The sequence below is a fragment of the Lepisosteus oculatus genome, chromosome 9, assembly GCF_040954835.1.
Source record: "Lepisosteus oculatus isolate fLepOcu1 chromosome 9, fLepOcu1.hap2, whole genome shotgun sequence".
Classification (NCBI taxonomy): domain Eukaryota; kingdom Metazoa; phylum Chordata; class Actinopteri; order Semionotiformes; family Lepisosteidae; genus Lepisosteus; species Lepisosteus oculatus.
The window spans coordinates 26,604,979-26,620,178 of record NC_090704.1 but is presented as its reverse complement, the minus strand read 5'-3'; the positions used below and the strand labels follow the sequence as shown (position 1 = coordinate 26,620,178).

Sequence of the window (15,200 nt, the reverse complement as noted above, 5' to 3'; positions counted from 1 at the left end):
AGTTGTCCAGTGAAGACTCAATGACCATTAATCAGTAAAAGGCATAGGAAAATAAACTCATAACATAATGATTGTGCTTCATCTTACATTGCAGTTTAATTAAATAGCCAAGCTAAAAGATCATTAGATTCTCACTGTGTGAAGAGCCAAACCAGCTGAAGTCCCCTCCAGACCAGAAATTAAACCATGTAAACTCTACTCCTCCTCCAGATGAGCTCTGTACAGTTGCAAGTAGAACCTATTGATATATTAATCTCGATTCTTTGCTCTCTCATTAAGGTACACTTGGGTGGTGGTATTTGGGTAGAGGAGGAGAAATGGCACCAGCTACAACGCACACAAGGAGATTCCAAGTTCACCAAAAATCTAGCTGTCATGATATGGGGCACAGAGACTCTGAAGAACAGGAGTGTCACTGGAGTAGCAACCAAGAAGAAGAAAGATGCCCTACCTAAGCCCCCTCTGTCTCCAAGCAAACTCAAAATAGTCAGAGGTAAGACCTTTTGTCTGAATGAATCACAAGAACAGGACATCATCTATAAGAAATATCTTTGTGGGTCATAGTCTCTGCCTTTACTGTATTATTTCTTCTTGAGCTAAAGGTTTTTCAGAGCTTTGTAGTCTGTTAAATTTCAGATTTGGTTACAAAAGCAGTGAAGAATAAAATCCTAAAAGCACAGTCAAGATTCTAGAAAGAGCTTGTTTAGAATGGCTTGTACACAGAAAAGTGTGCCACCTACTGGTCCATCACTTATAGCAGCATTTTTTGGATTTCCCTAGAGCTTTCCATCCTACACCCAAAACCAGGCCCAGCATAGTGAAAAGCTAGCATATTTATACTGTCACAAGTGTCTCCACAAACCTATACAACCTATGTTGTCCAGGGCATGTGTTGTTGTTTGGAGCTTGATGCATTTTATGACTCACGGCTACTGTGAATTCCCAACTTTTAACAAGATTGAGATAAATCTCAATTGAATCAATTATTTTCTATAATTATGAGCTTTCAAACACAGGTTGTATTATAGATTCTCTTTTAGGCAGTTCTAAGGGTCAAGTTCTACTGCCTGCTCAAATTGGCTTCCGTACACTGGAGATGAAACAAATGCACTTTTATATAATACAAAGAGCTGTCATAGTGAAGCCTGGTCTCATGTGACAGGAGTTCTCTATCTCTCTCGAAGAGTGTGAATTATCCATTGAGTGTAAGACTCGACTGTATGTTTGATATGTTGTAGTGTTGTAGTGTACACTTATACATCCCAGTGGACCTGAATATCCAGATTTGGAAATGGATCTCAGCTTGAATATTGAAGCTTCGAAGTAAATACACATAATATTTATCTGACTTTTTCTTTTCTTTACAGAATGTCTGTATGACAGAGTATCGCAAGAAACAGCAGACAGTGCAGAGATCACACAAAGGTTGTCCAAAGTGAACAAATACATCTGTGAAAAGATAATGGATATCAACAAATCTATCAAGAACGAGGAGCGGCGAGAATCCAAGCTACTCATTAGACAGACAGTCAAAATGGAAAATTTCAACTACGATGGCATGTAGTGATTAAAAGTTGTCACCATAGCTCATTCTATTCTTTATGGAGTGCCTAAAAGGAAAAGGGTGGACAGTACCATCCCTTCTGCCATTTGTGATTTTTCAAGAGCCCTCAAAGAGGCTTTTCAAATGATACAAACCAGTGCCTGTGAAACAGCCTTGGTATTTGGTGAAATTTAGCAAATTGCTGAGTGCTGGTATGAGTGATTTGACCAGTAAATGGATGGCTGGTATTTTTTTGTGAATCTACAATGAAAGACAAATTGGAAAAGGGAGGAGTAGGTCTGTCTTGCAAACTCTGTGACTCATTGTTTCGAATTGTGGTGTTCTTTAATATGGAATTGATTGCTAAAAGAATTTAAAAAAAAGTCCCAAATGTCTTCAGAATGAGTATGTTTAGGAATATGTTTATACGTCTAAGCAAGAATTTGGTGCTGCAGGATTCCATCTTGACAGGTTGTGAGTGAGTATAAACATATTGGCTGAGTGACTTGGGAAGGATACTGCTTCAGCATGATTTACAACACTATCCTTATTTACTGAAACTGTTGCTTTATTTTTTTATTTCTGTTACCCGAAGAAATTTCATTTTCAAAATATGATAAGACCTAATTCAGCCATAACGTATTGTTTTAATGGGTGTGCTTTCTAATTTGAACCATTGTTTCAAGTCATGCACCTTGCATTCAATTTTGGTTGTTTCAAGATCCTCAGAAAGGATCTATTTTCTTTAAGGATCTAATTAGATGATATGTGACCTAGAATTCTGTTTATTTTTCGCAGATGAACATTTCCCCTCTGAATTAGTGCATCTTGTATGATTCTGAACTGCGGCTATTCATTGTCAGTCATGTTAAAGTGTGGATTTCCTGTTGACTTCACCTGGCTTTGAATAGGCCTTTCATTCCAATAGGATACAAGTCACATTTAAGCTGTGAAATGCAGTACTTCTACTGACTTCAATATTCTGCTAGAAAAACAGAACAGAAATCTTTAGGTTTGAGTAACACCATGTTTTTTTTTAGAAAGTCTGACATTTTGCAGTTGACAAATTCATTTCAGATTATCATTAAAAGCTGTACTTTATATTATTGGAAAAATGGGGGGCACATTCCACAAACCATGCTTTGACAGTAATGGAATTTGATTTAGCTTAAACTGCTGTCTTGATGCCTGTATTTTGAGTTGCTGCTGGCTTTTTTTTTTGTTAGATCTCATGTAATACTGGAGACCCGAGATGGCCTTGGATGCCATGTTCAATGTTTAATACCTCAAGTGGCAGAATCAAAGTTTTCCTTCGTCCTTCTTCTGTCAGGCATACCATTAAGAATAAAATAAGGTATAGTGACAACTTCTAACAAGACATGCCATCAGAACTTTTTGAAGCGCTTTTTTAAGGGTTGGCTGGCTGTCTGCGGTAGAAGAAAATGCTGCAGATTGAATTCTGAACTGTGACCGCATTTCCAACTGTGATCATCCTGCAGGTCTGGTTTTAAGCGGAAAAGCCTTTTGTTTTGTTTCTTTTTATTCCTCCTTTTTACTGTTATTGGATTCTAATCACTTGTTAAGCTATCATTGTGGGGGGATTTTAGTGTATATAATTTATATTCTCAGTTGTCTTTTTTGATAGATGGAAGATTTTAGTTTTAGTCCAGATTACACCGTTCATGCAGAGCTCCTCTTATGTAAACTAATGGGTACAGTTAGAATTTCGTCTTTGCAAGGCTGTACATTAGTTTTATTACCAACTCCCCCATTGGCTTTAAGCTGTCAGTTGTCTATTTTTTTATATATGCATTTGTTTCACATTTGCAAGAAATAGCCCACCTCTATTTTTTCTGTTTACAACAGGTGAAAAATACTAAAAATACGTGAATCTATCATTATTGGTACGCAGTATATAGAGATTTGCACCAGTGGGTTAAGGACTTTCTCCTGTACCTTAAAGGAAGGCTTTTTTGTTAACAACAGTTATTATACATGCCTTTTCTCTCCAAATTTTAAGATTTTTTTCTCGGCCAGATGGGTTTCTTGTTTAGGAAAATCGAAACAGTCTGAGCTTCAGCATGAGAACTCTCTCAGGGTTTGACTCCCTTCTACTGCAGTGCGCTATATACTGGGGGGGGGGCAGCTAATTACCAATTATTTTATAGTTGTACCAAAGTTTTACTTAACTGGGTTTTATGGAGTTGTACAGTGAACTTTCTTGCTTATTCATTCATATTCCCCTTTCCATAAAAAATATTCAGTGAAGACGTAACTATTTGGATAATTTAAACTGGAAAACAAAAGTAAGTTCTTTCACCTCACCATGAATACAGATCTTGACACTGCTTTGTCTATATTGTACAACAGTGCTGTAAATAAAGTGGTGGACACATTAAAAAAATCATAATTAAGTCAGAGATAACAAAGGAACTGTGTAGAGCACAGTGTGTTTCCTATGTTCAGTTTGATTTTTTTATTTAGAATTGCAAGACATTAGAATAACCCAGTTAAGCACACAAAGCTTTTGTTTGAAACTTTGGTTCAACTGTCTCTTTAATTTAAAAATCAACAAATTATATTCTTTAACTAAAGTAAAGAAAATTAGAAAGGTATCTACCATGTGTGAATTTAATAACTGAAGTTTCCAAACTGTGACAGAACATTATAATCTTCTACATGCCCTCTTATGAACATCTGTGGAATTCATTTCTATACCTTACATTTTTACATTTCTTAAGTCTGTACCTTTCATATGCATTTTTCATCCATCTGTCCTTCCAAAATTTCTGATCCCTGAAAAGGTAAGTACCTAAGGCACAAAGATTAGTTAATTCTGATACAATAGACTAGGAAACAATTATACAGATGTTATGAATGAACTTCATGGCAAAGATGGTCAGAGATGGGGAAAGCAATGCTGAATGCCTCTGTGCTTTTATAGAATACCAAAGGGAATTACTTGGTGATAAATGGGTTATTAGCAAATTCACCCATTTAGATTTGCTTACAGCCAAGACCTTCTCTGAACTATCCCATTTTCATATTGCCAACTTTTCATTAATTCAATTATTTCTGTATCCCTCGTTGTAATAACTCTACACTTGTTTGCCTGTCAGTATCCACACATATTTTAAAATGGATATTGTTAATTTCTGTAGTTTCACTTTGTTAACTTTTTGATTTCTGTTAAATTTGTTTGCCATTTGTATTTAATATTTTTAACTATAAATGGTAATTTACCTTGAAAATACAAGAAGCATTGTAATTAATGCAATTAGTTAATCAGACCTCAGTTAGCTACCATTCAGTCTAGATATTGTTTATATTAACAATTAATTTGAGCAGGCTATTTTAAATTGATAGAAATAAATATTGCCAGCCCTTTGACTATTATACAATTACAATACTTACTGTGTTAAAACATAGTATTTATGGTAGAGAAAATCAGCCATTTCCAAAAAACTGGCATACACACAGGCATTTAAAGTTGCTGGAACACAAGAATAGGAAATATAAATAATACAGCATATACATATTGTATAAATTTATCATGTACAATGAATTTGTAATAGTTTGCATATCTAAAAGCTTTTGTAGGTTTGATGAAGTGACTAAACTTCAATTTCCTCTCTGATAACGTCACTGTATACACTCAGTCTGACACTAAGTCTTAAGCATTCTCATCTGTAATCTATTGGGATACTTGAGAGAAGAAGTGAAAAGTGAGTTCCGTATTCCTTACTGATTGATGTGGCTGCCAACCCCAGCATCTGCTGAATCCTGTTGCTTTGTTTGGGTTGATCAGTAAATATGACCAACACTGAATCATTTGTTGCCAGACGATTCCTTTCGGTATTCTACAGTTTGTCTGACTGACCTTTTCGATTTGCGGGTATCTCTAGTTATTTATGTGGCAGAATTAAAGCCAAAGCATCAGATGTGAATGTGAAACATTTGTAGGAAAGCAGATTGTGAATTTTCCAGGTTAACTTGCACAATAAGAGCATCTGTAGAGGTCAAGGTCTGGGGTCATTTACCCCTGTACCTACCACAACAGCAGTAGATCGTACTGAATCTTCAGTTATTTATTATGTGACTGGAAAGCTGTTGAGTCCCAAAAGTGATACCTTCTTTGTAATATGTCAAGAAAGCCTAAAGGTTTATAGTGGTTATGAGTGCACTTAGATGCTCTCTTTACTCTTGAGAGTTCCTAGAAATCATGTCTGTATTGTCTTGCCTGATGCCAAAAAGGGGGTCAAGTGTAAATGATTCAAGCGCAGTTTGATAATTTTATATACTTCACAGCAACAAGGGGGGTGCTAGATAAAACGTAAAAATCTTTGATTTACGATCCACATAGTTTATAGGGATTTTATAAATCTGAAACTGTTCTGCCGTTTTCTGTGGAACAGTCCTTATGTTATTTTTAACATACCAAACTGGCATATGTACTCACTGTCAGAGCTCACATTGCCTGCATTAGGGTCTTTTTTGCCTCATCATTGACCAGCACCTATTGAACTGCAGTTCTGTACAAGACAAAATCAGCTGTTTGTGCCATTTGCCTTTCTGCTTTTGAAAATTAGTGCAAGTTTTCATTTCCATTGCTTAAAAATACCCTTCTAGGGCTGAGCTAGGGTGTGTTTTGGTCCCTGGCTGCTCACTTACTGTCTTCATACTGAACATTTATCTCTTCTCAAACTAGAAGATTCATTAAAAGTTTTGTGGTAGGATTAGAGGTAAGGTACCTGAAATTCTCATTTCAAGAACATATGTTCTCATAACAAGAATGTCATATGTATAAAGTTACCTCAATTAAACAGTAATTAAGACATAAACCATTCAGATGTGCAAGATAATAATTAGCCTGCCTTGATTATTTAATACAACACATCAAAAGTACTACATATGAATTTAGTTTCTGAATGCATTTTTACTGCCAGTAAATGTAAACATTTTAGATTGCATATGACTGCATATGTTTTTTGAACACAGAAAATTGAAAATATAATAGATAATTTCCTTTGTTCTAAAACACAAATTTGTCATAGCATAGGAGCATCACTACCTTAAATTAGGCCTGCACATTTATTATCCGAGTATCTCAGGATGGCAGTGCTAACATTAGCTACATTATGACATGAATAGAAATCATTACTAAGAGAGATGGAACAATTTTTTCATTATTTATTGCTTACTCATCATTTATTTCTTCAAGAATGATTCAGATCTGCAGTTTATGTTGAATGTTTTTTTTTATATATATAATAATGGAAATCTCATTGGATGTCCATAAAACAACTTAACAGATTGAATAACAAGAAATGGTGGACAGCTTTGGGCACTAAAAAACATGTATTATTAGTTGATATGGTTGAGAATCCTTTTCTATCGTTACTAATTTAATTTTATTACTTGAATTACTTTACTTTGTGTTTTAGGGAGGGATGCTTTAGTAAATATGCAGAAAGGCACTTGTATTAAAAGGTTTGTTTTTTATTTATTATTGGAATATTAAGAATTAAAGTTTGTTTAAATAGACTACTATTACCCTCCCTTGCCATGGAATTAAAGTAACCTAATACAGCATATCCAGGACATTTGCACATTTTCTAATTTTATCATTCCTTACTCTTATTTTTTGCCTTTATGTAATGTACATATAATCAACCATTAGTAACCAAATGTCGCAAGATTTGAATACATATCAGGTTTTCAATTAACGATATTGGAAATGTCTGAAACTTTAATTTAATGTTATGGAATCCACAGTTCTGAATTTTGTTGCCAAAATCTGGATCTTTTGGGCTATATGGTATTACAGCTGACTAATTATATTCATATTTCGTCTTTCATTAACCTGCGCAGTGTGTGATATACCTTTTAGTCCTATGCCAGTGCTGAGTGGGGAAGCAGGCAAATGCTATACCAAAGTTGTCCCCTCACAAAGTGGCAAGACCATCTTTCCATATGGCAGTGTAAGCCCTGACGGTGGTTTATAGATAAAAGTTGTTTGTTTTTCTCTTATCTTTCTGGCTAGTTCCTTTTCCTGCTGCTGACCTGTTCAAACTATATATACAGTGAAACAATGATTCCATTGGTGGCGAAAGTCTTCATGAAGTGCTGTGTGTTCATGTTGTCTTTTCAGGTCAATTTTGTTGGAGGGGGGTGGTAGGGGTGGACGAGATTTTTTTTTTCTTCCCCAGATCCAGCGTGTTTGCAGCTTTGGACGATTTTTTGTCATAACGGCGTAGGAGTAAAGCCCAATCTGTGAATGCTACCCTTTTCCTGTCCTGCTGAAGTGAAAGCTGTGGAAGAGCCGCGTGGCTGGAAAAACACGCAAGCCTGCAGCCTTCTCAGATCAGGACCAGAGGGTAGAACTGAGCCAGGCAGACTTATGGCACTTACCTGAAGTGACATTCCTTTGGATTCCTCATTTGCAAACTGTTCTGGCAAATGCTTGTTGCACTTCACTGTGTGACTAATTTTGCCTTTTTGCATCATTTTTGGTGTGCTGCAGCCTACAATCCTGGTACTCTTGTTTAATGTACAGATCAACAGAATAAATTCTGACTTTTATTCTAAAAAAAAAAACCTGTGGAGTTGGCGTTTTCTTTGTTTTTTTTTTTGTGTTCAATCTGTACTCAAGTACTTTGCAATCTTACTTTGTGTCTTGTCGCGAATGTGCTTTGATTTTTGTCCAAAAGGGAGCTTTTAAAGGGGGAAAAAAATCACACGTTTTTACATGTGAAGGTGACATTTTCATTTTTTAAATCTCTGAAGACATTTCTCAGACATTTGTTTACCATAATTAAATCTGCAGGGGTGTAAAAGGATCCATATCTTTTCCATCTAGAGTAAGGGAATGTTGAACAAAATTTTTATTAACTGAACCTTGTTTTAATTATTTTGCCAATCCCAATTGTATTGTTTCTTGCACATGTGGAATTATCTGCATGTTGAATTTCTGTGTTCCTTTTTCCTCTGACAAAGCTATCATACACTTCATAAGAAGTGTACAAAGGTAAACAGTGCTCAGGGTGTTCCTCAAACTTTAAGCATCGTAAACACATTCTCCATTGGCATTTTCAATCAAATATAACACTTGACTTCTGGATTTGAATGTTGTGAGTCTGTGCATTTTAGGGAGCACTGCATTGATTGAGTACAGATTTGGTAGCAAAGTTTCTATGTTTGATATAACAAAAGTGGAAGGTCTCATGATGTCCTTTGCACTGTACATTGTGACGCCTGTTAAGTAAAGGACAAGTGTGTAAGATGTACTTTATTTTTGCCCGTTCCCTGGATTTCTCATCCCTAGGATTTGATTTAGACACAAACAGTCTAAATGCATTTTAAATACACGTGATGTGCAGTTTCTCATGAAATGGCATGGAGTGGGATTAAAAGCGAGATGGATCTATGTGTCAGTGAGAGATAAGCATGCCGGGGTTTCTGATTTATTGCAGGGCAGGAAGTTAATATCGGCCTACCAGCTCTGAGAAACCATCAACCATAAAACTGGAATCTCACACAGAAATGACTAGCATATTGTTGCATTTTGTCACTGCACTTACAGGAAGAAAATAGATGGCTTTGTCAAAGCTGCATTCAAATATTAAATGAGCAATTATATTAGAGATATTGAATTTGAATGGATTATGGGGAGTGCAGAGTTTGCAGGGTGGTGTAGTGCTTGTGAAGTGGCTGCTTGCTGCTCTGTAGTTGATGCCCATTTATGTAATTGCCGGTTTATTAATCCTGATTATTGTAACTTAAAACGCCTCTCTTTCGGCACACTGCCTTGCAGAGGGCACTTCTCTGTACCGTTTACGGTGCTACACATTTCCATATATTATTGCAGAGCTAAGCAAGTGTGCATCTGGGGTTTTTAACCCAAGGGAACGCTCAATGTCATTAGCACTAACAGTTGCCACATGCCTGTAATTTATAGCGGCATCCGTTATTGACAATGAGAAGATTCACAGCGGTAATGATAGATAATGCTCCAAGGTAGTGTTTAGCGCTGGAGCTCCTTTGAGGGTTCCTGGGGATGTGATGTGCTTTAAAAGGAAACCATGTGCCTCTCATGCTACTGAACACATGGAATCTCTAACATCCAAAGCAGCATTGAATACTTGATTTTGTGCTTCCAAATACCTGTTTCTATATGCAGGAGAATATGAACATTTCCCCAATTCTTGTCTTGCTCATGAGGACATATGGTTTGCTACTAAGCTTATCCAGTACGGTAAAAGTGTTTCCAACTTTTGTGCATCTCCATTCTTGATTTTTCAATCATAATAGTCCTTTTTATAGAATTTTTGTTGTGTTGTGGAAACACAACCATTAAGCAATAATGGTTTTCTGCTCTGCTCTGCTTCAAGCTTTTGTGACTTTTGGCCACAGATGTAAAATTACAAAAAACAAAAAAAGAGGAATTAAATTAAAATTTTGATTTTGATTTAATTAACTATGTTTTAGAATGTACAGCTTTTGCATAAAGGAAATTTTACATTTTCATGTTGGGAATCATCAAAGGTTTCATTGGGAGCTTATACTAAAACATACAGCATTTCATACTAGTGTTAATGTTTAAGAAAACATTACCACTATTTTTTTTGGGGGGGGGGCTTCTTGTAAACTTGTCAGTTCTGCATATAAAATAATGTCAACTCTACTTGGCTATAAATTATAGTTTGTATTTCTTGTGAGTTTCTTAATTCTCAGCATAGTTCTTTTGTGAGGATAGGGTGATGGACACTTTGCAGTGTGATTAATGGAGAAAGGATACATGAAAATGGATCTTTAATGGGTTCAGAGTGTTTTCATCATATAGTTTGATGGATTCACCTTTTTCCTGCAGCAGTGAAGAAAAAAGTAAAGAAAATAGTTCTGTTTCCTTCAAGACGGACCAAAAAATTCCACTTGGGCTAATACATAATGAGAGTTGCTGTGTATTCCATTTCCAATTACAAAATCCACAAAGAAAATCACATAAGAACATTGTAGGTTAATGAGTGCACCCTGTTAGTTCTAATGACCTGTTTTGTAATGTTTCTGGTCTTAGAGTGCCTTCCAATGCACAGCTAACTTCACAGAGACTAGAACTTTGAGAAACCAGGTCAGTAATGTTTTTTGAGCTCCAAGGAAGTGGTTCAGGTTTTTACTATTACGTTGCACAGCATGAGTGATGTTTTGTTACTAGGCTTTGTAATTCTTTAGTGGTCATCATTTGGATAATGTAAAAATGCAAGAAAAAAAGAAAATGGGACTACAAGGCACAACATATTACACTGTCCGTGTATATAAAAAAGGTTTGCTGGCATTCATTGCTATTCATTGCTAAACCTGTTTGCCGAAAACCAAGGGAATAAGACATCAACAAATTTTAATAGTGTGTTGTATTTTTAATTTGATACCTACCTACTGTGGAATTTCCATTTGTTTCTGTTTCTTGACTCTATATTCCTATGTCTTCTTGTAATAATTCTAAGCAGATTGCTGGTGTCGGTGATTTGCGATGGTTTCGGGAGATCACAGCTTACCTGTTCTTTGATTGTAGCATTGGTATGTACATTTCAAATTCCAGTTAAATTTAGAAACTGTCGTGTGGCGGAAATGCAACAGCACCTCAAATACAAACAGGAAAGAACAAGATGTCATTGAATTTAATAACAGCTGGTTCATTTACTGCTCCTCAGAAGTGTGCAAAGTGGATTCCTCTTCACTACATTCGCAAACCGCATGTGGTTATTGAGGCCACTTTTTTATTAAAAATGTCATTTTCTTTTACTGAAGCAATAAAATAAAAAGCCCCCATTACTTTACCCTGCAGCTGAGTCTCCCACTGTATTAAGTCCCTCTAAGCTGCTACTTCAATAAAATTCCCAGTGAACTTGCTTGAATATTCAAAGATGTGAAGTGCTGTTATTAGGCCTGCTGCACTCTGTTGAAAGAGGGCATTTTGCAGCATTTAAAGATAGAGCACTGTCTGAAGTCTTTTTAAGATTTTTGCTCCTTTATTCGTTTTCTTTATTCTACATGGAAGGGATAACGCAACAGAATAATAAAACTTAAAACGTTAGTGGACTGTAAACTTGCTGTTGATAATTTAGTCATTTAACTTAGCTCTTTAACTTGCTGTTATGCAAATGTTGACATATTTCTGTAGCAATGAAACTGGGTTAAAAAACAATGCTTGATCTAAGCAGTCTAGTAGTTTGGCAGATTTTCAGTTTAACAACACTTACAATAAGTAGATATAGCAGCACTCTGCTGTTTCTTCCAGCACTTTTTAAACCACCTTTGACAGGGTATTTGTCTATCCAATCCAACACACTGTATATATTCTTCCAATGAGGCAATACTAGAAATATCAATATGTTTTATCTGGTTTTGTGAAATGTAGGTCCTGGTTTAAACTTTACGTGCTGAAGTAAATATCTTTGTTATAAAATTTACATTAGTTATACTGTATCTAATGAGAACATACATTCCTTTCTTGTGAAAGTATTAATATGTAAAATTTGATTTTTCATTTTTATTCTAGAATACTACTTGATACAGGCATCACTTTTGCCCTTATTTTAAAAAATGACATGTTGCTCTGATGTTAGCTCGGTAATTAATTAAATAATGAATTACATTAGATTGAAAAGCAGTTCCTCATTAGATGAAATGCAGACCTTGCAAACAATTCCTGTGGTTAGCTTTCACTAAGAATAAGATCATTCAAACAGAGTTGGTGGTGCAACTGTCACATAGCCTAAAAATTATAATCTTCATGGTGTGTAGTTTAACAAAGATGTTTTTGGTCCTTAATGTGTTAATTCGTACAAAATGTTCTTCTTATGTTTATGACGGGTATTATGTTTTTAATGTTCTTTGCCATGAATCTGTAACAGATATTCCCAGAAACAGCCCAGAACAGCATGTGCTTAGTTAACTGTGAATGTAGTGTACCTTAAAATTGTGGCTGGTAAAAGGAGCTGGGAGAACTTGTGATCATAAATGTTAACATCTGAGACACTGAGCTGTCCCTGGCAATGCAAGGCTGTTTGCTTTGACCAGAGAGTACTATAAGAAACACAGATTTCCTTTATTGTTTTCAGCTCTTTCTGTCAGATTCATTGTAGAAGCGGGGTACCATTAACTATGAGCAAGTTCCTGTCTTGTAAACTGCAAGTCCACCAAACTTAGCACTTGAATTAACCATAAGCTTCAATTCATTACCGGGAACTCGAGCCACACTGTCCCCATTATTGCCTACAAGTATGTCTGTTTCTTTCTCAATCCTGTAAACACTGGGACAGTCGCGTGAGGTTGTTCTGCACTGTGCTGTCCGCCTGTTAAACTAGTTAGAGCAAAGAAAATATTTTTTTCTGCAAGCGCATGGAATGAATGACAACTCTAATGACAGAGTGACTGTTGCATCATTAAAAAATGTATGTGACCCTGAACATTCTTCACACGCAGCCTGCCAGTGCTGACTTTAGTGTGGGAGATGTCCCTGTTTCAACTCCTGTCCCTACATAAAAGGCTGCTTTCCTAAACCCTCATTTCAGATTAACTTTGACATTCAAAAAGAGAACACATGCTTGTGCATGTTTGGTTCTGTGAATTTTGCAGCAAATGTCTTTGTCAAGAACGTAGCTTTTCTTAAATTGCGACAAACCATAGTGGATGTAATAGGATGTCTACTTAAATACCACTACCAAAGTCAATTGCAAATACGAGGTGCTTTTCCCAAACATGAGTGGCATTTCAAATATTTTTCATATTCCAGTTTGTGAAATACAGTCATCTATTCGGTATACTGTAGTCAGGATTCCTGAGGAAACATTTCCAGATCTAGTTTCACATTGATAACCACAAAAAGTAAAACAAGGTTTTATTATTAGTCAGAAACAATGCCTCCAATATACCTCCATAAAATAGTTGGACTAGTATGTTTGTCATGTTTTAAAGTGATCAATAGCGTTCTAAGGAACATTGACAGTTCCTTTGCATTTTTGCTCAAATGATGTTAGACAATCAAGTTTCACAGCCAGCGTTTGTTTTGTTGCAGTTTGTTATAATTTTTGAATATTTGCAGTGACTGTTAGTAAATGCGATGTGAAATCAATCCATTATAATGTGTTTGTGAGATTTCTAATGCTTGCATACTATTACATTTCTTGTGAATACAGAAGTATCCAATTACGTTAATTTTGTAAATGGAGAATTAAAAGCAAGACTAAAACTAGTCATTAATACATATTTTCTCATGAATTAGCTACAGGGCTTAGTAACACCTTTACTTCAATTCAACCACACAGCCATAATAGACTTCAGCTATCTAATAACCTCCCAAATCCTGCTGTCACCCCATAAGGGATAGTAAAGAACAGAATTATTGTGGTCGTGTGCAGGTAGATGCAAGTTGTTTTGTGCGTCTCAAAGGCCTGCCATAGTGATTCTCGCACTTTTACAGTTTTAATTTTACTACTACTGCTGATGCTTTACAGTGAAATATGAACCAAACACCAAGATCTAATAGAACTGAAGGGTTTTCATTACAAAGAAAAGGATAGATGTGTTTCAGATATGTATGCAGTATGTATTCTAGATTGAAAGATCCTAGAGCATTTTTTTTTCCGATTCTGGAATTGCATTTCCTGTGTGTGGTCACTGGCTTAATTTCTTGATTTGCTTTTGTTTTGCAAATGTGTCTCTGAAGTTAGAAACCTCATGAATGAATTAGAGATAGTTGTACTTTCTGCATTGCCCTATTTTGCCTATCTGAAATTGACATTCAGGGTTAATTGTAGATTGTAAGATATTTATAATACATTCAGCTTTTGGTGTTTAAAAAATTTAATTTGCATGTTTAAGCACGTCAGTCAACCTAGCTAACAACTCTAGCTTCGTTCTTATTTTTTACAAGGTTTTACCCAAAGGTACCTTTTATCACAGTGGAAATGGAGCATTAATAATGTTGATCTGCAACTGCTTTATTCCAAGGAGATTAATAGAGGGACTACTCATATTTCCATTTTCACTTCAAATATCACTTCAATATATGGTATTTTTTAAATTGCTTATAATAGAAACGATCCATTATTATTTCTACAATTATATTGATGATGGTGATTATTATTATTGTTGTTGTTGTTGTTCATCTGGCTCTTACCTAAAGCAACTATGCAGATAAATGCATAGTAGTGTAAGCCAAAGAAAATGGTTCACACAATAATATTGCATAATACAGTAATTATACTAGGCTGTAACATTGTCAGTAACATTGACTAGAAATACAGCTGAAAATGTTTTTCCTATTCTTAGAACAATTTATAAAAGAGTTCTAATTATAGTAATCTAAAGGCAGTGTCTTGGGGAGATACAGGAAGGTGTATTGGCACTGAATAGAGTTACTGAAGAACAGTTGGTTCTGCCTGTACCACATCCATTTTCAAACCGCTTTATCCAACACAGGGTTATGGGGGGCCCACAGCCTAGCCTGGCAAACAAGGGGCAGGATACCTCCGTTTGGGACGCCAGTCACAGGCACGGAGTGTGTACACACACTCAAACCAGGGTGGTTTTTTTTTCCCTGATGTCAATTAACTTTCCAGTATGTCTTTGGACTGAGGGAGGCAACAGAGTAACTCAG

At 35.8% G+C, this 15,200-nt stretch overlaps 1 protein-coding gene across 6 annotated transcripts in view; it reads left to right on the top strand.

The window, feature by feature from the left end:
* The window catches only part of LOC102689203 (cytosolic carboxypeptidase 6-like), a 511,816-nt gene that overhangs the window by 367,157 nt on the left and 129,459 nt on the right, over positions 1–15,200 (top strand). For 4 of the 6 annotated variants that reach the window (XM_015356263.2, XM_015356265.2, XM_015356267.2 and 1 more), the window contains 3 exons: positions 280–493; positions 1,368–1,556; positions 2,770–8,140. The exons of 1 other annotated variant lie outside the window; for it this stretch is intronic. In XM_015356263.2, coding sequence (XP_015211749.2) covers positions 280–493; positions 1,368–1,556; positions 2,770–2,780 — 414 coding nt within the window. In that variant the 3' untranslated portion in view covers positions 2,781–8,140. Of the gene's footprint in view, positions 1–279; positions 494–1,367; positions 8,141–15,200 lie in introns of those variants that run through there. One more of the 6 variants, XM_015356269.2, reaches the window with a different exon arrangement.